This window comes from Pseudonaja textilis, chromosome 1 (genome assembly GCF_049901715.1).
Source record: "Pseudonaja textilis isolate UNSWEBS1 chromosome 1, rPseTex1.2, whole genome shotgun sequence".
Lineage (NCBI taxonomy): Eukaryota > Metazoa > Chordata > Lepidosauria > Squamata > Elapidae > Pseudonaja > Pseudonaja textilis.
The window spans coordinates 317,453,684-317,476,340 of NC_141990.1; the positions used below are offsets into that span (position 1 = coordinate 317,453,684).

Below are 22,657 nucleotides of genomic sequence, written 5' to 3' on the forward strand. Positions count from 1 at the left end.
TATACAACCTATCACATAACCTGCTGAGGCTCATTGGGCTAAGGGTGATATAAACTCGGGAGTAAATAAATGTACCTAAAAGTGCCAGGAGTGACTCACTGCAAAACCTGGCATGGTACAATAGTGCCGCCTACAGTATCTGATAAATTGAATCCTTCTTGAGAGGCCCGACAAACGGAAACCAGTTTATTTTCCCAAAACTTGTGACAGCCTACCAGGGGTGGGATACGAAAGGGTTAACTACTGTTCAGAATTTAGGAGCTTCCCTGCCCACTGTGAGCCCCAGCCTGTAAATAGTTATAAATCTTCATTAGCACCTCATTCGTGTCATCAGAAGCAGCCTTTGAAACAGCCCTCTTTTCTTGTTTTTTTTTTTTAACTGCAGCTGTACCTCATTCTGCAGCTGAAGTTGAAAAATCAGGAAATAAAGATCAGGTAAGAGTGGGCAAAAACATCACCATCAGAGCTACTGGTTCTACCGGTAGAAACCCACCCCTGCAGCCTACGTATCCCAAGGCACAACTGATGAAATGTTAAGACTTTTATTCACACTAGGTCGAACAGGAGGTCTCTTCTTGAAAACCTCCAATGAGGGAAGCAACCGCAATTCCTAGTGGCGAGTTGTTCCACTGGTTAATTGTCCTCACTGTTAGGAAATTCCTCCTTAATTCCAGGTTGCTTCTCTCCTTGATGAGTTTGTCTGTTGTTTCTTGTCCTGCCCTCTGGTGCTTTAGAGAATAATTTGACCCCCTCATCTTTGGGACAGCCCCTCAAATACTGGAAGACTGCTATCATGTTATCCCTAATTCTTCTTTTCTCTAGACTGGCCACAACTTCTGGTGGCAAGCGGTTCCACTGGTTAATTGTTCCCACTGTTGGGAGCTCTTGGTCATTAAAAAAAAAAACCATAGTTGCCATCTCCTGCTATAGGGTCTGGTTCCACTGACACAAGAAGCCTTTCTCCTATAAACAAAGAAACACAAACGTTGCAGGGAAAGCCTTGATAAGACGCTCAGAGTCCTCCCCAGCCATGGAGGGGAGGGCAAGATCATCTCTCCCAAGCAGATTCAAAAGAAAATGGGGGAAAACATCTATCCAAAGCAGTGTTTTTCAAGTTTGGCCTCTTTAAGATGGGCAGAATTCCACGTACGCAGATTAGCAGAGTTGGAAGGGACCTTGTAGGTCATCTAGTCCAACCCCCGGTCCAAGCAGGAGACCCTACACCATTTCTGACAGATGGCAGTCCAGTCTCTTCTTGGAAGCTTCCAGGGGTGAAAGCTCCCACAATTTCCAAAGGCAACTTCTGTTCCATTAGTTGGTTGTTCTCACTTCCCCCGGCTAGCTAGGAAATCCTGCTGCGGTCCTTAAATGCGAGTCAAGGTTCCAGTCCTCGCTTTCCTGAGCGCACAATGAGCGGGAACACTTCCGAGGCAGTTCCGCCACAGGCATCGCCTCAGAATTGGCGCCTTTTTTGCCAACTTCCGGTCAGAGTCCCGCCCCGTTGCCGCACGGAGCTCCCGTCCGGCGGCTCTTGTTCCCTCATTGGCTGAAGAGGGAATCAATCGCGCCGCGAAAAGGCGGGCAGCGGGAACTGAGGGGACGAAGCCGAGACAGATATTTCTTTCTACAGAGAAAATATTGACTCCCTTTTCTTCTTCTGTGGCTCATTAGAACTTAATGAAACGAATTAAATGTAATTACTGAAGGAGTCCGGCTAACTCGCTGAGGGGAGGAAACCTCCTTCCCACGCTTTTCCAGCCTCGGGAGCCCCGCCCACGGCCACAGTTATCCCTGGAGGACAATTCCTAGAACGGCACGCTGATGAACATCCGGGACGCTCTAGGCTCACCACCACCACCACCGGCAGCGCTTCCGAGTAGGTCGGGAAGGCAGGCCAGCCATGGAGGCGGCCGGAGTGGCCCCCATCCGAGCCCAGTGAGTACGAGAGCCCCGGGGCTTTGGCCTACCTCTCCGAGCGGGCCGAGGCCCTTGGGGGCTCAGCTTTTCTCTGCCCGGGGCCTTTTCCCCGCTTCGCAGCTCTGGAAGCCCCCCCACCTTGTCCGCCCCACGTGAGTTCCTCGGAGTTACGACCTGCAGGAGATCCTACAAGACATCCAGCCTCTTCTTAAAAGCCTCCAGCGATGGAGCCCCCGCAACTTCTGGTGGCAAGCAGTCCCCCTGGTGAATTGTCCTCGCTGTTAAGGAAGCCTCTCCTCAATTCCAGGCTGCTTCTCTCCTTGCTTAGGATAGAATAGAGCTGGAAGGGACCTTGGAGGTCATCTAGTCCAGCCCTCCCTGCTCAAGCAGGAGACGAGTGGCTGTCCAATCCCTTCTTGAAAACCTCCCATGATGGAACTGCCCACGATTTCTGGTGGCCAACTGTCCCGCTGGTTGATTGTCCTCCCTGTTAGGAAGTGTCTCCTTCGTTCCAGGTTTCCATCCACTGCTTCTTGTCCTGCCTGTTCGGGGAACAAAGAATCAGAATAGAACTGAAAAAGGGACCTTGGAGGTCTTCTAGTCCAGCCCCGTGCTCAAACAGGAGACCCTACAGCAATTCAGACAAATGACTTGGAAGTCTCAACATCTATAAAAAAAAGATGTTGAGACTCTGGAAAGAGCGCAGAGAAGAGCAACCAGGATGATTAGAGGCTGAAACTTACGATGAACGGTTGCAAGAATTGTGTATGTCTACTCTAGGGAAGAGAAGGACCAGGGGAGACAGGAGAGCATCTTTCCAATATTTGAGGGGCTGCCACAGAGAGGAGGAGGAAGGGGGTCAAGCTATTTCCTAAAGCGCCTGTAGGCCAGACAAGGAATAATAATGGATGGAAACTGAACAAGGAGAGACTCAACGGAGAAACTTTCTGACAGTGAGAACAATCAACCCATGGAACAGGAGTTGCCCTCGGAAGTTGTGGGAGTATCATCACTTGACACTTTCAAGAAGAGATTGGACTGCCATCGGTCAGAAATGGTGTAGGGTCTCCTGCTTGGGTGGGGTGGGGTGAGGGTTGTACTAGATGACCTCCAAGGTCCCTTCCAAATCTGATTATCTGTTATTTGTCTCTTCTTAAAAGCCTCCAGGGATGGAGCGTACACAACTTCTAGTGACAACTTGTTCCACTGGTTAATTGTCCTCTCTGTTTGGAAGTTTCGCCTTAGTCCCAGGTTAATTCCTCGATTAGTTTCCATCCGCTGTTTCTTGTCCTGCCTTCAGGGGCTTTGGAGAATAGATTGACTCCCTCTTCTTTGGGGCAGCCTCTCAAATACTGGAATGTTGCTATCATGTCCCCCCTAATTGTTCTTTTCTTTAGACTAGCCAAGCCGAAATTTTGCAGCTGTTCTTCATGTGTTTTAGTCTCCAGGCCTTTGATCATCTTAGTTGCTCTTCTCTGCACTATTTCCAAAGTCTCAACCTCTTTTTTTTTGTAGGTATGGTGACCATAAATTTCCCTTCTCATCCAAGAAACGTCTTTAGTTCGATTTTCAGAGCCAACGAAAGCTTGGATGAGAAGCGAAACATCTACAAGGAAAAGCAAAGTCCAGGAAAAGCCTTTCGGAAAAGCACCTTTGGGACAGTCGCCCTCCAACCTTACAAATAAAAAATTAAACATGCTTGGGAATTGCCCGCTTGATGAACAGATTTTGGGAGGGAGGGGGGAGTGATCAGATGGGATAGAAACTGGCAAAAGGGATTTAAAAACCCCCCGAATTAAGAGAGGGTTTGCAATCTTTCTCCCTTGAGATACCGCTGCACGAAAGAGGACTTCCACGCCTACCTTGAGAAGGAAGAGAAGCCGAGGAAAGATTCAGATGGGGCACACAACGATCTTCAGGCCGCCCAGCCAGACGAGCCTCCCGCCAAGCTGCAGAAGCTAGAATGTGATGGGTCTGGGGAAGAGAAGCCTGCAGAAGTTTCCTTGGCCGGTGAGAGCGCCCCAGAGCCTCCGGGACGGAAGAGGCTGCGGGGGCAGAACAAGAACCGACATTGCATGAAGCTGACTCATTACGAAAAGCAGCGCTTGTGCCCCTCCGTAGTTCAGGTAAATTTGTCTATGGGTGGCCCACGCTTGGAGACGAGTCAGATAACAGATAATCAAGAGTTGGAAGGGACCTTATAGGTCATCTAGTCCAACCCCCCGCCCAAGCAGGAGACCCTACACCATTTCTGACAGATGGTAGTCCAATCTCCTCTTGAAAGCCTCAAGTGATGGCGCTCCCACAACTTCTGAGGGCAACTTCTGTTCCATGGGTTGATTGTTCTCCCTGTCAGAAAGTTTCTCCTTGTTTCCAGGTTGAATCTCTCCTTGTTCAGTTTCCATCCGTTGTTCCTTGTCTGGCTTACAAGAGCTTTAGAAAATAGCTTGACCCCTTCCTCCTCTCTGTGGCAGCCCCTCAAATACTGGAAGGACAGGACAGGAGTGGATTAGAATGAATTGAATATTGGAATGAAGAGTAGAGTAGGAATAGAAAATAGAATATTGAATAGGACAAGATGAATAGAATAGAATATTGGAATGAAGAATAGAATAGAATACAATAAAGAGAACAATAAAATAGAGCGCAATAAAATAGAATTATGGAATGAGTAAAATAGAATATTGAAATGAGTAGAGTAGAATATTGGAATGAATAGAATAAAATAGAATAGATTTTTTTAATGAACAGAATAGAATGTAGAGAAGAGCAGAGTAGAATAGAACAGAATAGAATTTAGAATAGAATAGAATATTGTAATGAAGAATAGAAGAGAATAAAAGAATAGAACAGAACCGAACTGGTTTCGTCTCTATCCGTTGCTTCTTGTCCTGCCTTCAGGAGCTTTGCAGAATCGGTTGACCCCGTCTTCTTTGTGGCAGGCCCTCAGGTATTGTAAGGTTGCTACCATGTCACTGCTAGTTCTGTGAACAGGAGGCAGCAGAGAGATTCCCAAAAGGCTGAGAGGATTTCACTATAGCTGGGAGACGCTCAGAACAAATTGGCAAGGGGTCAGTCCAAAATGCAGAAGACCGTATTAGGTGAGGGTGACAGATGGCCAGGAGGTCGGTGAGGCAGAGGCCTTTAGATTGTGGGGGAATCAAATTTAAAATCATCTGTGCAAAAGATAAAAATTTAAAAGTCTGTAGAGATTCTCAGTCATCCTGGACCTGGTTGTCCCAAAGGTGCTTTTTCGGGAGGCAACTGGACTTTTCTTTTGAAGACGTCTCACTTCTCATCCAAGAAGCTTCTTCAGCTCTGATAGGAAGGATTTATCCCCCTTGCAGACATCTGGTCATTTGCATCCTTTTAGAGCGTTGTTGAGGCCGCTTGGAGGTTTACCTGTGTGTCCTCGGGGTCAACTGAGTGGCGCTCCTGGTTCCTGCGGTCCTGTGACCCTGAGGACACAGATGAGCCTCCAAGCGGCCTCAGCGACCCTCTGAAAGGATGCAAATGACCAGCTTTGTCTGCAAGGGGTATCCCCTTCCCTTCCCCACCATCCAGTCAGAGCTGGAGAAGCTTCTTAGAGGAGAAGCGAAATGTCTTCAAAAGGAAAAACAAGAAAAGTCCAGTTGCCTCCCGAAAGAAGAAAAAAAAACACCTTTGGGACTATTAACATTTTATTTAAAAAAAATAATAATAATCTGCCAGTTTTCCCCCATCACCCATTCTTTTCCCTCGCCCAAGGAACGCCTGGAAAAATGCTTCTACGGCTCCAGCTGCCGCTTCCTGCACGACCTCAAGGAGTACATGGCGGCCAAGCCGCCCGACCTCGGGGGGCGCTGCCTGCTGTTCGAGACCTTCGGCAGGTGCGCCTACGGGGCCACCTGCCGCTTCGCAGGGGCTCACCTGGGAGAGGGCTACAAGAACCTGGTGAACGCCGACCTCCTGAAGCGGTGGGAAGGGAGGCTGGCGGTGCGGAACAGCCTCAGCAAGGACGTCCAGCAGCAGCTCCGGAAGAAGAAAATGCCCTTTGCCAGATCGGGCGAGTACCTCCGTTCTCTGGGCAAGGCCCCCCCGGCCAGGAAGCCTGGCACCCAGGCGGCGGCGCCAGAGACGGGGGTGCCGGACTGCCCCGCTTCTGAAGGAACAAAGGAGCCCGGAATGGCCAGGTTGGAGGCACCAAACAGCTCCAGCCCATCCGAAGGTGTCGGTTCTGCCTTGGGGACCGCGGCGAGTCCCCTTCCTGCGGCGGAACCCACTCTGAAAAGGGTGGGCGCGGTGACGGATGCAGACACGGCGAAGCTGAGGCCCTCTGAGAAACCCAAGGTGAGTTCTGGTTCTGGTTGTTTATGCTTTCAAGGCTGATAAACCTCAGAATCCTAAAGAATAAAACAGAATTAGATGAGACGAGAAGAGAAGAGAAGATTGGAATGAATAGAGAATAGTAATAGAGTAGAATATAGAATAGAATATTGGAAAGAATAGGGAATAGGAATAGAATTAGAATTTAGAATAGAATAGAATATAGGATTAGAATAGAAGAATAGAATAGAATAGAATAGAATAGAACAGAAATAGAATAGAATAGAATAGAATAGAATAGAATAGAATAGAATAGAACAGAACAGAACAGAACAGAACAGAACAGAACAGAATAGAATTCTTTATTGGCCAAGTGTGATTGGACACACAAGGAATTTGTCTTGGTCCAAATGCTCTCAGTGTACATAAAGAAAAACTGAAATACATTCATCAAAAATCATTCATCAAAAAAGGGAAACCTTTGTGGGGTGCTCTCTCTTCAATCTTTCTGAAGTACAGCTAAGCTTCTGGTTTGGTTTTTCCCCCCGACACCAGGAAGAGGTTGTGAATTAGACTGAAAGTAGGAGGGGGATCTGTCCTGTCTGTTTGCTATTTATTTAGCTAATCCGTTTATTTACTATCTATCACCTGTCTATTCTGTCCATCTATATTGTCTATCATCTATTATCTAACATCTATCTTGTATCTGTCCATCTATTATCTAACTTTATTGCTGTCTATCATCTCTATCGTCTATTTAACTTTTCTCTGTCTCATCTATTATCTAACTTATCTACCATCCGTTTGTCTATATTGTCTCTATTATCTAACATTTATGTATCCAGCTATCTCATCTAACTTATCTGTCTGATTGTCCCATCTCTCTATTACCTCTCTAACTTGGATGACAGACAAAAGTTAGATAAGTTGGTAGATGATGGAGATCTGTCTCTATTATCTATTATCTAACTTTATCTCTATTATTTAACTTATTATCTATATCTCTCTCTCTCTATGTCATCTTTATTATCTAACTTTTACTTATTTGACTGTCTATGTATCTCTATGTGTCTGTCTAATTAATTTAGAAACCGCCCGCCTCCCTCGCAAGAGAGTTCTAATAGTCTCCCCGCTCTTTCCAAATTACATTTAAGACTTTGCCTAAAGAAAAGGAAGAAATGGGAGCCAGAGACTCTCCCCGGTCGGCTCCCGCTTCCTCCGCCGGCCTCTCCTTTCAGGCAGAGAAGAGACTCGGGCGAGGGGTGCCCTTCAGGGGCTGCTGAGTCTTGCATGGCTCAAAGCACACACGCGCACCCCCTGCCCCAATACTCACCCCTGCACCCCTGCCCAGTAACAAATGGCAGCGTTTCTGCCTGCCTGCCGGGCTTCGTTGGGTAGGAAGCAGGTTCTCCGTGGTTCTCCAGCCTTCACCCGTTTCTCTCTCCCTGTCTTCCTCTTCCAGCTGGATCTGCGTGGCAAACTCTATCTGGCCCCTCTGACCACGGTAAGGAGGCGTCCTTCTAGCGTGCAGTTTGCCAACACAAACCCTAGAAAGCTCGGGATGTGAGCTCAAGTTAAGATGTTTACGGGGAAGCCAGGAGAAAGGAGGAAGCAGGAGTCCCCAGAGTGCCTTTTGCCCCCCCAAGAGGCAACTGGACCATCCAGTGGGTTTTTTTGTTTTCTTCTTTTGAAGACGTTTCGCTTCTCGTCCAAGAAGCATCTTCAGCTCTGACCGGATGGTGGAGAATGGATTTTATATTCCTTGCAGACAAAGCTGGTCATTTGCGCCCTTTGAGAGGGTCGTTGAGGCCGCCCGGAGGTTGGTCTGTGTCCCCGGGGTCACCTGAGTGGTGCAAATGGGGGTGGAGCCTTCTTGCAACTGCTGACCACGTCACCTATCTCCGGTCTACGACAGGGTCCTTTCCGCAATTCCAAGGTGACCCTGAGGGGCACAAACAAACTTCCCAAGCGGCCTCAGCGACTCTCTTTTAAAAAAAAGGATGCAAATGACCAGCTTTAAATCCTTCCACTCCCCGTCATCCAGTCCGAGTTGAAGAAGCTCCCTGGATGAGAAGTGAAACGTCTTCAAAGGGGAAAAATAGACCCAGAAAGTGGCCTCTTGGTGGGGGGAAAAGAAAACCACCTTTGGGACAACCAGGACTTGCCTGACGGCGAATCTCCGTGGAGAGATGGAAGGAGGAGATGAACGGAGCGGTTCTGGCTGGTTGACCTACTTCCAGAGCAGGACGGAGAACAACTTTTATCTCCCCACTTCCTCTCCCGATGGTTCCCTTCTCCCCTGAAGTAATCCATGGATCCCTCCCCCGATCCTCCCCCTCCCACTGGATTCTGCCGTTTTCCCACCCTCCCCCAATCTTAGGTGTCCCAAAAGGTGTTTTGTTTTCCCCTTTGAAGACATTTCGCTTCTCATCCAAGAAGCTTTCTCAGCTTCTTTGGGTTTCCCGGGGACGAGAAAGGTGTCTCCCGCCCACCATCTTGCAAATACTTAGCCGGACAGGTAGTCCTCGATTTACAACCATAATTGAGCCCCACCCCCAAAAAAATTTTTCCATTTGCTTAACGACCATTGATTTAGGGGCTAAAGTTCCAACGGCACCGAAAACCAAGTGACTTATGACCGTTTTTGCCCTTCATGACCATCGTAGCATCCCCAGAGTCAGGTGATCCGAATTCAGACCCTTGGCAACTGGCTCCTATTTATGACGGTTGCCGTGTCCCGGGGTCACATGATCCCCTTTTGCGACCTCCTGAGAAGCAGAGTCAAAGGGGAACCCTGGTTTCACTTAACAACCGCGTTCCTAACTTCACAAGTGCAGTGGTTCTGTCAGGATTCCGACAATTACTCCAATTAAATCACGAGCCTGGAGCCACACTCCCAAAACTAAAGAGGATTTATTTGAAAGTAACATTCTACAGTCCGGCAGTAGCCAACTCTGAGATACGTAAGTCGCTGTCACCCTCCTTTCACCCTCCACCCCTCTGGGCGTATCATCCAACGAAACACGTCCATAGCCAAGAGTCGTCAATCATGCTCTCCAGTTAGATTTTTTTGCGCTGCAGAATCTTCGGCCATCTAATCAGTCTTTGAAGAAAATATGAATGGAACGTACTTTCGATTCCACACTGCCGCCTGCTCTTCGTAAATTCCCCCCCCCTTCTTTCTGTTGTCGACTATAAAATGTGTATACAAAATGTTTTATGAGTTGACAGATTCATTTAATAACAGCGGCTAGAAAAGTGGTAAAACGGGGCAAGGCTCACTTAGCAGCAGACATTTTGGGCTCAGTTGCGGTCATTAAGTCGGGGACTGCCTAGCTCTAGTCCTGTGACAAAGAGCAAAAGGAACTTACGTTTTTTTCCCCCACACCTTGGGTGGGGGGTGGGGTGGGGTTGGACTAGATGACCTACAAGATCCCTTCCAACTCTGATTATCTGTTAAATCTGTTAAACCTTTTCTAACCTGATTCTTAAGTCTCAAAGAATATCAAAAAGCAAAGGTCAACCCATCACAACACTTTCCCACTCACTTCTGAGTACACTTTTCGATTTACTGGGTTTTTGTTACCACCAAGATTAACCCAAGTCCGGTGTGTGAACTTTCAAGAGAATTAAAATCAAGCGTATCAAAGGCTGCAAAAACGGCCATGACAAAATAATTGGCCTGAACCAAATTGAAACTGAAATTTCGGACTCAATTGTCGTGAATCAGGGACTACCCATATTGTAAAAGATCGAGGCAAGTAAACACAACCAGTTGATTAACAGAAAACTAGCTAAGATGGGGCAGGAGTAGACAAGGGGGGGCTGGAGTTTGGGGGTCTCTCATTCCCTAACCACCTCCCAGAATGACTAGTCTCCATCAGGGCCCCAGGCCAGATTTGCAGGGCTGGGTTTTTGGGGGTCCTTCAGGAAGGCCAATGGGATGGGTGCAGATTTCGGGGTGCACAATGTTCCAGAGGGTGGGAGCCACAAAGGGGAAAAACAAACATGGAAAAGTAAGAAGAGGGGAAGGGGAAAACGGGGGGGGGGGGAGGTAGAGTGTAATGGAAGAAAGGAAAAGGAAAGGAAAAAGGCACCAACGTCCGACTCTCTTCGGCGCAGTCAAACATTACGACTACAACTTTTACACCGCCGTATGCGCCAGCCATTTCTACAACAATAAGCCTGTCTAATTTACAAAAACAGAACCAGAGTTTCATTTATTTCATTTATGGTTATTTTTCCTCATTGCAAACACAGAAATCCAGAAGCAATTTTGAATTAGAGACGAAATGAAACATAATCTCTTTATCTGGATAAAGGAAACATTTTAAACCCGCTCTGCTTCCCTTACTGTGGGGAACAGTACATAACGTTCCTCCTCACATTTTCAAATCCAGCCCATAATATTTTACCAACTTTAAAATATTGCTCAGCATTACTTTAAAAAACCCGGCGTATCTGCATATACTTTACATACGTAACTCATACATGCAAAGCTAAAAGTTTTCTAACTATATCCATATATATATGTGTGTGGGTGTGTGTGGGTGGATCTTTGGTTATTCGGGTTTTCTCCCGCGTAAAATTGGAAGTGTCTAGGCGACGTTTCGATGAAGTCTCATTCATCATCTTCAGGCTTGTGTCTTCAGCTCTGTGCTTCTCAGAAATTTACTCTGAGAAGCACAAAGCCAAAGACACAAGCCTGAAGATGATGAATGAGACTTCATTGAAACGTCGCCTAGATACTTCCAATGTTATGCAGGAGAAAACCCGAATAACCAAAGATCCACATACAAATACCCACGAAAACCTCAGAAAACACACACACACACACACACACACACACACACACATATATATATATGTTTTCTTAAGTTTTTGCGGGTACTTACATGTATGGCATTCAGCTTTGTTCGGGTATTTTCCCACATCATTGTAGTTGTGCTTTTAAAGTTGTAGCAACGTTTTGGCAGAATCTCATCTGCCATCATATATATAGATATACATACATACATACATATACATACACATACACACACACACACACACATTCATGCATGCATACATACATACGTACTGTGTTTTCCTGAAAATAAGACCCTGTTTTATATATATTTTTGGCCACCAAAAAAGGCACCAGGTCTTATTTTGGGGGGTTGTCATCCACTGAGTAACCTCACTTGTGTACGTCGCCCCCAGCCTCCTTTTCGCTGTCCGAGGCCTTCAGGAATTTCTTCTTCTGCAGCTGGCAAAGCTTTCCCGCATCCCGTAACAGAGCTCAGGATCGATCCAGAGCTTTGTTCTCAGCTACAGAAGCCATCAGGAAAGTCTTGCCGGTCTTGCTGGCTGCAGAAGAAATGGGCTGGCCAGGTAGGTGTCGGAGTGTGCGAGGCCTGGCTACACCTGCCCAAAGGGAAGTAGTAGGGCACTTCCACACACACACACCCATCCCCACCGTAGCTTAATTTTTTACCCATCCACTCTGCAATGGGTGGGATCTTAAATAGGGCTTATTTTGGGGGTAGGGCTTATATTGGGCGCATGTGTAAAAATCAGGCTAGGACTTACTTTCAGGGCAGGTCGTATTTTCAGGGAAAAGCTATCATTAAAAAAAAACCATCCTAATTAATTTGAGTCACTCCAGTCTTTTTCTTCTCGGAAGAGTCCTTCCCGTCTCCTTTCCAAAAAAAGCGCTTAGCTTTTATTTGGTATCCGCCGTGTGAATCCATGCCGGCTTGCCTCAACCTCCCGCCCTCTGCCCTGCCCTTACAGTGCGGCAACCTTCCCTTCCGGCGGATATGCAAAGGTTACGGGGCGGACGTCACCTGCGGAGAGATGGCGGTGTGCACCAACCTCCTCCAGGGACAGTCTTCGGAATGGGCTCTGCTGAAGCGTCACGAGAGCGAGGATCTCTTCGGGGTTCAGGTAGCTTCCCGGCGCAGAACGGGAACGCGAGGGCCGAAAGACCGTTGGCTCAAGAGTCGAGCTTCAACCGCGAAGACCCGCTTGGCTTTCTTTGCAGAAGACGCCTTTCTCTCTCCCCCTTGAAAAGGTATAGCGGCAGAAATGGAGGCCTCCCTCGGAGACGGTGGCAGGAATTGGGTCTGTCTAGTCTAGGGGTGTCCCAACTCAAGGGCTGGGGGGGCCAGATCCGGCCGGGGGGGTTGGGGGCTTCATAGATCTACCCCACGGGGCCACCTGGAAACCGCAAAGGACAGGCCTACGGTGCCCAGGAGGCCCTCTCCAGCTCCATTTTCCCACTGGCAAAGGGTTGCAGGAGGCAACCCTGGAGGTCAAACACAGCCCTAATGCAGCCTTCCCTATAAATCGAGTTTGACACCCACCCACCCCTGGTCTAGTTTGATGAAAAGAAGGACTAGGAATGACAGGATATCAGCCTTCCAGGATTTGGAAGGCATCAACGCCTTCTCCAAAGCACCCAAAGGCAGGACAAGAAACGAGGGGGGGTGGAAACTCACCAAGGAGAAAAGCAACCTGGAATGAAGGAGTGTTAATTTCCTCACAGGGAGGACAATTCACCAGGGGAACTACTTGCCACCAGAAGTAATGTAGATGCTTTATAACCGGTGCTTCGAAATAAGAGATTGGGCCGCCATTTGTCTGAAGCGGTATAGGGTTTCCTGCCTAAGCAGGGGGTTGGACTAGAAGACCTCCACGGCCCCTTCCAACTGTGTTATTCTGCCTACTCCCGGTATCTACTTGGCCTCTTAACTGATTCCCATTGGCTTTTGCTGGGATCGTAATTTTTTTCTCCCTGTACGAGCGCCAGGTTCAAACCAGAATGCGTGAAAAGCCATTCCGCTGCCTCTTAGATTAATTCTAGGTAAATCATTACAGGTGTAGAACGAGGCACGCCTGAAATCGTCTGAGCTGACGCTTTCCAAATGGCCTGAAACGGCGTAGGGTCTCCTGCTTGAGCAAAGGGTTGGACTGGAAGACCTCTGGGGTGCCTTCCAACTCGGTTAATTCTGTTTAGGGGGCTCCCTGGTGCCTTGCTCACTTTTTGGCGTCTCCTCCGTTTGCAGCTGGAAGGAGCCTTTCCAGACACCATGACGAAATGCGCCGAGCTTCTGAACCAAACCATCGAGGTGGACTTCGTGGATATCAACGTGGGCTGCCCGATTGATCTCGTCTACAACAAGGTAATCGGTGTGATTTTTGGGGGGGGGCGATGGACGGGCTGCCTTCTGTTGGCTGAGAATAATAAAGGTTAGCTCCCGCTTCCAAATGGGCCGACGCTGTCGGGGTTCCGACGATTGCCCAAACTCTATGAGGAGCCTCAAGCCAAGTTTCAAAAGAAATCCTAAAGATTTGTTAGGAGCAACTGGGTCTTCTGCCCACGAAAATCCTTCATTGGAGCATGTGGTTGACGACACCCAGCCCGTGAACATCATTGGAGAATCTGATTGATGATACCCAGGGGGGATCGGCGCGGGGAGGGAGGGAAACAGAGTCACGGGTGATAGTAAATTACGTGTCTCAGTTTGGGCTTTATTGGGATCAACAAGCCCGGCACTAACTTGTATGAAGCCAACTTTGAGACATGCAATTTACTATCACCTATGACCCTGTTCCCCACCCCCTCTGGGTGAGTCATAAATCAGATTCTCCAAAGAAACAGGTTCGGGGCTGGGTGTCACCATTCACACTCTCCAATGAAGGATTGTCATGCCCCTGTTGGAGGCTGACTCTGAGGCGACGGGGAGTGGGAGTGCGGCTCCGGAGGTTGTGGAGGAGGCTGGGAGATCAGAGGAGGACCCAGGCCCGTCCCCTCACCATCCCAGGGCATGCAGGGAGGAGAGGATAAGGGAGAGACCTGAATGGCATGGTCTGCCGGGGAGGAAAGGCCCTTGATATCCTCTTCATGGGCTGCAGCTGTGAGAACAGGTTAAAAGGACGGACAGGCTTATGGGCCAGCGCTGGAAACAAAGCGTGGAAATATCTCTAGTCTGTCGTTCCTCTCTGAGTTTGGCGTCTTTCACGGTGTGTGTTCCGATATCTGTGGACGTCTTCAAGCCCTTATCTTGCCTGGTTCCCTTAATTGCTTCAGCGTGGTTTGTGTTGCTTTTACTCTTTATAATTTATAGGCAAAATAGTTTAAACGGCATTTCCTCCTTTTTTGTAACTGCTTGTGGGGGAGTTTTTTTGTCTCCAGTCAAGGATATTTGGAGCTTGGAAGCAAAGTGAAGGAATAAAAGGGGCTTCACCTGTTTTTGTGATTGTGTTTATTTCGTATCCCACCCTGGGTCATCGCAAGGATTTTCATGGGCAGAAGATCCAGTAGCCTAGGCTACAATCTCCCTCCGGCCTTTCCCCTCCTCCTCCTCCTCCTCCTCATGGCAACTCGGAAACCGGCACAGGAATGATTTACGAGTTGACAGGCAGCTTTAAAAAAAAGCCCAGCCCAGTGGGGTAAGACATTAAAGAGGATTAATCCCCTTTAAATTTGGGCTTCTCCATCGCTCAGGAAATAGAACGGAAATCCGTCAAGGAGGGAGAGGCCTGCAAAAGGAAGCACCTGTACCTGTGGTTCTGTGCAGGTGGAGGTTGTGTGGTGGGCTGGTTGTGGGGGAAATGAGAGGTAAGGAACAATACAAGGCGGCCTGTCAAACGAAAGAAACAATCTGCGAGCGCCCTCTTTCTCCTTTCTCCTTCCCAGGGGGGCGGATGTGCGCTGATGACGCGAACCAATAAGTTTGAGCAAATCGTCCGAGGCATGAACTCCGTAAGTCAGCGGCCGAGGGAGGGGCAGGGGACCATTAAGAAGCCCGGCGAGCCACCGTTAATGGGTGAGTGGGACAACACATGGGCTCAATTTTCTTTCTCTTCTCTCTCTCCCTCCCTCTTCCTCTCCTTCCCTCTCTCCCTTCCTCCCTCCTTCTCTCTCCCCCTCCCTCTCTCTCCCTCCCTCTCTCAGGTCCTGGATGTTCCCCTGACGGTTAAGATCAGGACGGGCGTGCAAGAGAAAACGAACCTGGCTCACAAACTGATCCCCAACCTCCGAGAATGGGGAGCCTCGTTGGTCACGGTATAGGATGCCTGCTTCCCTCACCCCGGTTGGGATGGAGGTCTTCGGTTTTAGCCTCCGTCTCCTTTACCGTCCTCGCACCCCCGCACAACGAAATGAAATGCCGTCTTCAGTGCACGTTATATTATAACTATAAAAACAAAACGTAAACGCACGACCTCCGCATTCCATGCAATTGAATGGAAAGCGCCTGACCTTGCATGAATGCAGGGGTCCGCAACCACCGGACCGGTACCGGTCCGTGGAACATTTCCTACCGGGGCCGCCGGTTTGCTGGGCGCCGCCATCTTGTTTGACGAGAAAGTGCTTCCGGGTGAGCTTTTCCGGTTGGGAAAGCGGCGTTTGGGTCCTGAAGGAATCCTCGCGCCTTAGTTTCATCGAAGGGGAGGGGCGGCGGCTTCGAACGAAACTAAGGCGCGAGGATTCCTTCAGCACACCCAAGGCAAGGCGAGCCGAGCGACCGTCCCGAAGCCGTCCCGAAGCGAAGCCCATCGACAAAGGTACAAAGGAGGAGTTGAAGGTGGCGGGGAGAAGCGGGGGACGGCTGGCTGGCCGGTCGCTCGGCTCGCCTTGCCTTGGTCGTGCGTGCTGATGCCAGTACCGGGCCGCGGATCATTTTGTGATGCCGGTAACCGGGCCGTGGCGCAAAAAAGGTTGGGGGCCACTGCATGAATGCACTATAAAGCAGAATTCAACAGAGCTACTGCCCTGGGATATAGAAGCTGTTTTTCAGCCTATTTGTCCTTGGTTTTATTATTATCCTGGACCGTCTGCCGGATGGTAATAGTTCAAAAAAAAGGGGGTTCCCAGGATGAGATGGATCTTTGAGGATGTTTTGAACTTTCTTAAGGCAGCGGGAGCTCTAAAGCTCTTCCAAAGAGGGGAGAGGGCAACCCGTGATCCTCTGGGCAATGACGTTCACCCTCTGGAGCGCCGTCCTATCTGCCACCGTGCAGTTGGCAAACCACACAGAGGTGCAGTAAGTTAAAATGCTCTCTGTGGTGCAGCGGTAGAAGGTCACCAGCGGTTTTCCATTCAGTTGTTGTTTCCTGAGAAGCCTCAGGTGGTATAATCTCTGCTGGGCCCTTTTGACCAGGGCTGCAATGGGAGCCCCCCAGATCAGGCGCTCTTTTAGGGCAACACCCAGAGACCTAAAACTGGCCACTTTCTCCACTTGGCAAATCCGACTGCTCACTCGTCCCCGGCTGTTCCCTGTCAGGGGGTTGTGGGGCGGGTGGAGTGCTGCTCAAGAGAGGAAGAGTGGGGTAGCCTTCCTGTCCCGCCCTTCCTCTTCCTGGGGGTTTCTCTAGCAAAGCTTCGGAGAGAGAGAGAGAGAGGGAGAAGTGGAAGCTCCCTCCAGCCTTGCTTCTTTCGTTGAGAGCAGGGAGTCTCCCAGCTTGGCAACTTTTAAGACTTGGGGGGCTTCGGATTCCCAGAATTCCCCAGCCAGGCACTCTGGAAGGCAGCCAAGCCTTGCTGTGTTGATTTCGTCCATGCCAACGGCACCTTTCTCTGCCCCTTGGTCAGCTCCACGGCCGATCGAGGGAGCAGAGGTACACGAAGATGGCCGACTGGGGCTACATCGCGGAGTGTGTCCAAGTGGCCAGCCCCATGCCCCTCTTCGGTGAGTGGCGGCCAATTCTGGCGTTTCCCTAGTCCTTCTGGGACAGCCCTCGCAGGACACTGGAAACGCGCCTTGTTTCCAGCATGGCTTTGCTTGCTTCCCTTGCATTAGTCAGCAAGACCTCTTTACCCTGTCTGTCTGTCTGTGTCTGTCTACCATCTATCCATCCAGCCATCAATATCTATCTCATCTGTCTATCCATCCATCCATGCATGCAATATCTACCTATCCATCAATATCTATCTCATCCATCCATTCATCCATCTATGCATCAATATCTATCTCATCTGTCCATCCATCCATCCATCCATGCATCAATATCGATCTCATCTGTCTATCCATCCATCCATGCATGCATCAATATCTACCTATCCATCAATATCTATCTCATCCATCCATCCCTCCATCTTTATCTCATCTATCAATATCTAACATCCATCCATCCATCCATCCATCAATATCTATCTCATCTGTCCATCCATCCATCCATGCATCAATATCTACCTACCCATCAATATCTATCTCATCCCTCCATCTTTATCTCATCTATCAATATCTATCTATCTAACCATCCATCCATCCATCAATATCTACCTTGCAGGATAGTTAAACATGCATTGTTTTCAGAATGGCTTTGCTTGCTCCCCTTGAATTACTCCACAAGACATCTTCACCCTGTCTGACTGACTGACTGACTGTCTTATTTATCTATCTACCTACCGTATCTTATCTATCTAATTTTTATAATTATTCTTGCGGCACAGGAAACGGCGATATTTTTTCTTTCGAAGACGCTAACCGAGCCATGCAGAGCGGCGTTTCAGGAATCATGATTGCACGGTAAACAGCTTCTCTTCTTCCCTCCTCTAATATTTGTGTGTGTGCATGTGTGCGTGCGTGTGTGTGTGTGTAAAACTTACATTGCTTAAGGGAGAATTCAGAATGGCTCCCTTGCTTCCCGCCAGAAGGTCACCAGATGATCTCCTCCCTCACATACATCCGTCATCTGGGGCTGGGAAAGGCCCCTGTCTACAGCCCGTGTAGAAATGCTACCAGCCCACACCGAGTTCCCCCTGGAATAACCCCCCCGCCACGACTGTTCCTCTTGGTCACACAGGGGAGCGCTCATCAAACCTTGGATCTTCACTGAAATCAAGGAACAGCGGCACTGGGACATCTCTTCCAGAGAGAGGCTGGACATCCTCCAAGACTACACAAACTACGGCCTGGAACACTGGGGCTCGGACACCCAAGGGGTGGAGAAGACCAGGAAGTTCTTGCTGGAGTGGCTTTCCTTCCTCTGCAGGTGAGCAAGAGGAGGGGGGGGGGTGTCCTTCATGGCTCCTGTACATTTTTCCAGGTTGTTAAGCTAATGAAGATTTAATAGCTGACCAGCTGCTCCAAGGCTGTAAGCCAAGGTGATAAGTCAGCAGGGTGCTGCCGCTTTAAGAAGCTGTCTATATAAGGGAGGCTATGAGAGGGCCTCTCTTTCTCCTCGTGTTCTGTCTCCATTGTAGTTCTCTGTGCAGAGTAATGAAGATTGCTTGCTTGCCTGGTATTTACCTAACACATGTATGTATGTATGTATACAGCAGCCTTGTATATCAACCTCAGCCGATCACAATTGCAGTATTCTCTTAAAAGATACAGTATTAAATGACTATCCTGGTTTATATATTGCCAACCCAACTGTTAGGTGACTATCATTCCTAACAACCACTGTTAAAAGACAAAGCCTCCGTTGTGCTGTGTTTCGCTCCTGGGTTGTCTCACAATAGCAGCCACGCTGCAAACACTCTGACGCGGATGATCGTGGTGGGCAGGACAGCCCTTTTGCAGGAGAGAACTGGAATTAGCTCGTTAGGGACTCAAACGTGCTTTTTCCAGAGGCAACTGGACTTTCTGGTTTTTTGAAGACGCATCACTTCTCATCCAAGAAGCTTCTTCAGTTCCAACAGATTGGAGGGGAATGGATTTATATATTCCTTTGCAGACAGCTGATCATTTGCATCCTTTTAGAGCGTCGTTGAGGCCACTTGGAGGTTTGTCTGTGTCCTCAGGGTCACCCGAGTGGTGCAGATGGGCGTGGAGCCTTCTTGGAACGGCGGAGGACATCATCCACCCCTGGTCTACAAGACAGTCCTTTCAGGCGACCCCGAGGACACAGCTAAATCTCCAAGTGGCCTCAACGTCTCTCTGAAAAGAACGCAAATGACCAGCCGTCTGCAAGGAATATAAATCCTTCTATTCCCCAAAGGTGGTGCTTTTTTGAGGAGGCAAACTGGACCTCCTTGTTTTTTTCTTTTTTCTTTGAAGATGTTTCACTTCTCCTCCAAGAAGCTTCTTCCGCTCTGACTAGATGGTGGGGACAACCATGACCGGGACGGCTGAGCGTGTCTACAGATTTCCGTTCCCCATCATCCAGTCAGAGCGGAAGAAGCTTCTTGAATGAGAAGCAAAACAAAATCTTCCAAAAAACAAAACCAGAAAGTCCAGCGGCCTCTTGACAAAGCACCCTTTGGAACAACCATGACCAGGATGGCTGAGTGTCTCCACGGGCATCTCACTTTTCCTTTTTTGGGCACTGCTCAGGTACATCCCCGTGGGCTTGCTGGAGTGCCCCCCACAGCGAATCAACGAAAGGCCCCCTTACTACCTGGGCCGAGACTACTTGGAGACCTTAATGGCCAGCCAGAACGTGGATGACTGGATTAAGATCAGGTACGAGACGCTGAAGGGAAAGGAAGAAACTGAATCGATTTTGACTTGGGACTTGTTTTATCAATTGCTAACTGACAAAAACAGGAGCTGGAGACACAGGGAAATACATGAAAGGAGGAGTGATATCAAGAAGATTCATTAACTTGATTAGCCAAATAGTATAGTTACTGTTGTTGTTAATATTAATATGGTGTCAGGATTCCGGCAGTTACCCTCATTTAAATCAGGAGTCTCGAGCCAAAGTTCCAAAACTTCAACAGGATTTATGGGGAGTTCACATGTCCAGCACTGCCTGGGTGCTTCTGAGGCACAGAATTCATTGTCACCCTTGACCCTGGTTTTCCCTTCCACCACCCACCCCCCGAGAATAGAATATAGGATTAGAATAGGATAGAATAGAATAGAATAGAATAGAATAGAATAGAATAGAATAGAATAGATATTGGAATGAAGGGTAGAATAGAATAGGAATACAATGGAATGGAATGGAATAGAGTAGAATAGAATAGAATAGAATAGAATAGAATAGAATAGAATAGAATAGAATAGAATAGAATAGAATAGATTAGATATTGGAATGAAGGGTAGAATAGAATAGAATAGGAATGGAATAGAATAGAATAGAATAGAATAGAATAGAATAGAATAGAATAGAATAGAATAGAATAGAATAGATATTGGAATGAAGGGTAGAATAGAATAGGAATACAATGGAATGGAATAGAATAGAATAGAATAGATTAGATTAGATATTGGAATGAAGGGTAGAATAGAATAGGAATACAATGGAATGGAATGGAATAGAATAGAATAGAATAGAATAGAATAGAATAGAATAGAATAGAATAGAATAGAATAGAATAGAATAGAATTCTTTATTGGCCAAGTGTGATTGGACCCACAAGGAATTTGTCTCTGGTGCAAATGCTTTCAGTGTACATAAAAAGAAAAGAGACATCCGCCAAGAGTCAAGAATCATAAGATACAACAATAATAGTCACAGGGTACAATAAGCAATCAAATTATACTAGGAAACAGTCAATAAAAATTGTAAGGATGGGCCTCATTGGGGAATATGAATACCATAATTAATATTCTCCAGTAGGACACATCCATTAGCCAAGAGTCATCAATCACATTCTCCAGTTAGAATTGTGCACAGCAGACCCTTCAGTCACCTAGTTACAATCTCTGAAAAACTGCATGGAATGCACTTTTGGTTTCCAAGCTGCTGCAATGCTCTTTCAAACCCCTTCTCCCCCCAACTTTCCCGTTGACAACTGTTCATATTAATGCAATATAATATTGTTGTAAATAGTATGATGATGACTTCCTAAAAACGATTTGCATCCAGACAACACACTGTTCAATTGAAATTGGAATTTTCGAATGCTATAAAATAAAATGAAAATGTATCGAATTATAATGAAAAGATCCGGTACGAGAGCGCATAGCCTCGCCTTGCTGCTCCCTTCTGAATTCCTCTCATCCTCAATAATCCAAGTTTCTCTTCTTCTTTTTCTTTTTTTCCCCCAGCGAGATGCTGCTGGGCCGCGTTCCCGCCAACTTCTCCTTCCTGCCGAAGCACAAAGCGAACTCTTACAAATAGCGGGGCTGAAGCGCCAACATCGTCCGCCTGCTACCTGCGTGTCTTATTTGAATCATTAAAAGAAATCTTTTTATTTTTAAAAATCACCTGACTGCTGGCTTACTACGTTCCTTGGCTTCCCCAATCGGTTCCCCTTCAAATCCATCAGAATAGAGCTGGAAGGAACCCCGGAGGTTTTCTAGTCCAGCCCCCGCCCTCCCCAGGACCTGGGTGTGTTTGGGTGGGTGGGTAGGTTGCTCAGCCCAGCCTCTCGAAGGGCTCCGCTCTCTTGCCTGGCCTCTTCTTGGGGAGCCCCCACTCCAGATTTGCAGGTACTCCTCGGTTTACGACCACAAAGCTGGTCAGTGAGACGGTTGCTAAGTGAGCTCTGACCCATTTTACAACGTCTCTTGCCACGGCTGTGAAGTGAATCCCTGCAGGCCTTTTCTCAAGACTTTGCTTGTGGATCGCGTGGCACACACACACACCCACCCCAGGACGCTGCGACCGTCATAAATATGAGTCCGTTGCCAAGATTTCTGATCACTTGACCATGCGGGTGATGCTGCAACGGCCGTTAAGCGGTGAGAAGCAGTCGCAAGTTCAAGGGGTTACCTGTATTTATTGATGTACCACCTTTTATTATTATTATTTTAATTTAAATTATTTGATAAATAATTCAAGGCAGGAAACACACCTTAGTCTACGTCATCCCCAACTTGCTGGAGTTCACTTTAGTGACCGTCCAAGGTTACAACAGCACTGAAAAATGGGACTGTTTTTCACACTTACGACCATTGCAACATTTCTCCCCCCTCTTGCATTTCCCCCCCCCCAATTCTTTTCAGAAGCTTGGCCAATGGCTCGTATTTACGACGGTCATAGTTTGTGTGCGTGTGTGTCATATGATTCCCCTTTTGCAACCTGATGAGCAAACGGGGGGGGGGGAGGAAGATTCACTTAACAACCAGGTTACTGGTTTAAAGACTGCAGCGATTAACTTAATGGCGGCAGTGAGAAAGGTCACAAAAGGGAGCAAGCATCACTGAAGAAACACCTCCTTTAGCAACCTAGATTTTGTTGCGGTCGTAACTCGAGCACTCCCTGGTAGTGTTTCCCACACGACAGCCCTGTGAGGTGGGCTGGGCTGCTAGTCAGCTTGAGGCCGACCCTCCCCGTTGCCCAATCAAAGCCCCCACCCCACGTGGTTAAAGTTTTGGGGGGTAATTGCCTCCTTCCCCCCGCACTCCCACCCCAAGTCCTGCTCTCTGAGGGCCTATCGCTCCCTCTTCTGCCCCTCTGGTTGGGGCCCAGCGAGCCTGCGGGGGGTCTCCACGCATCAGCGACTCACGGCGCCTCAATGAGGACTAGCCGTTTTCGGTACCTTCTCTCCCCTTCCTGGCTCTCTCGCAGCGCTCCGGCCGTCTCCCTGGCAACGCGCGCCCCTCCC

The 22,657-nt window shown here is 48.2% G+C and overlaps 1 protein-coding gene across 2 annotated transcripts; it reads left to right on the plus strand.

The window, feature by feature from the left end:
• Positions 1 to 1,541: 1,541 nt before the first annotated feature.
• Positions 1,542 to 21,311, plus strand: DUS3L (dihydrouridine synthase 3 like). Of its 2 annotated transcripts, none has more exons than XM_026722460.2 (13): positions 1,542 to 1,935; positions 3,746 to 4,043; positions 5,665 to 6,246; positions 7,685 to 7,726; positions 11,998 to 12,150; positions 13,272 to 13,388; positions 14,906 to 14,971; positions 15,164 to 15,274; positions 16,802 to 16,898; positions 17,663 to 17,738; positions 18,016 to 18,204; positions 19,491 to 19,619; positions 21,156 to 21,311. In XM_026722460.2, the coding sequence occupies exons 1-13, from the start codon at positions 1,901 to 1,903 to the stop codon at positions 21,226 to 21,228; spliced, it is 1,968 nt and encodes a 655-aa protein (XP_026578245.1). In that variant the 5' UTR covers positions 1,542 to 1,900; the 3' UTR covers positions 21,229 to 21,311. The 2 variants fall into 2 exon arrangements, with proteins under 2 accessions (XP_026578245.1, XP_087778688.1); XM_087922562.1 differs by having other exon boundaries at positions 1,807 to 2,069.
• Positions 21,312 to 22,657: the final 1,346 nt, after the last annotated feature.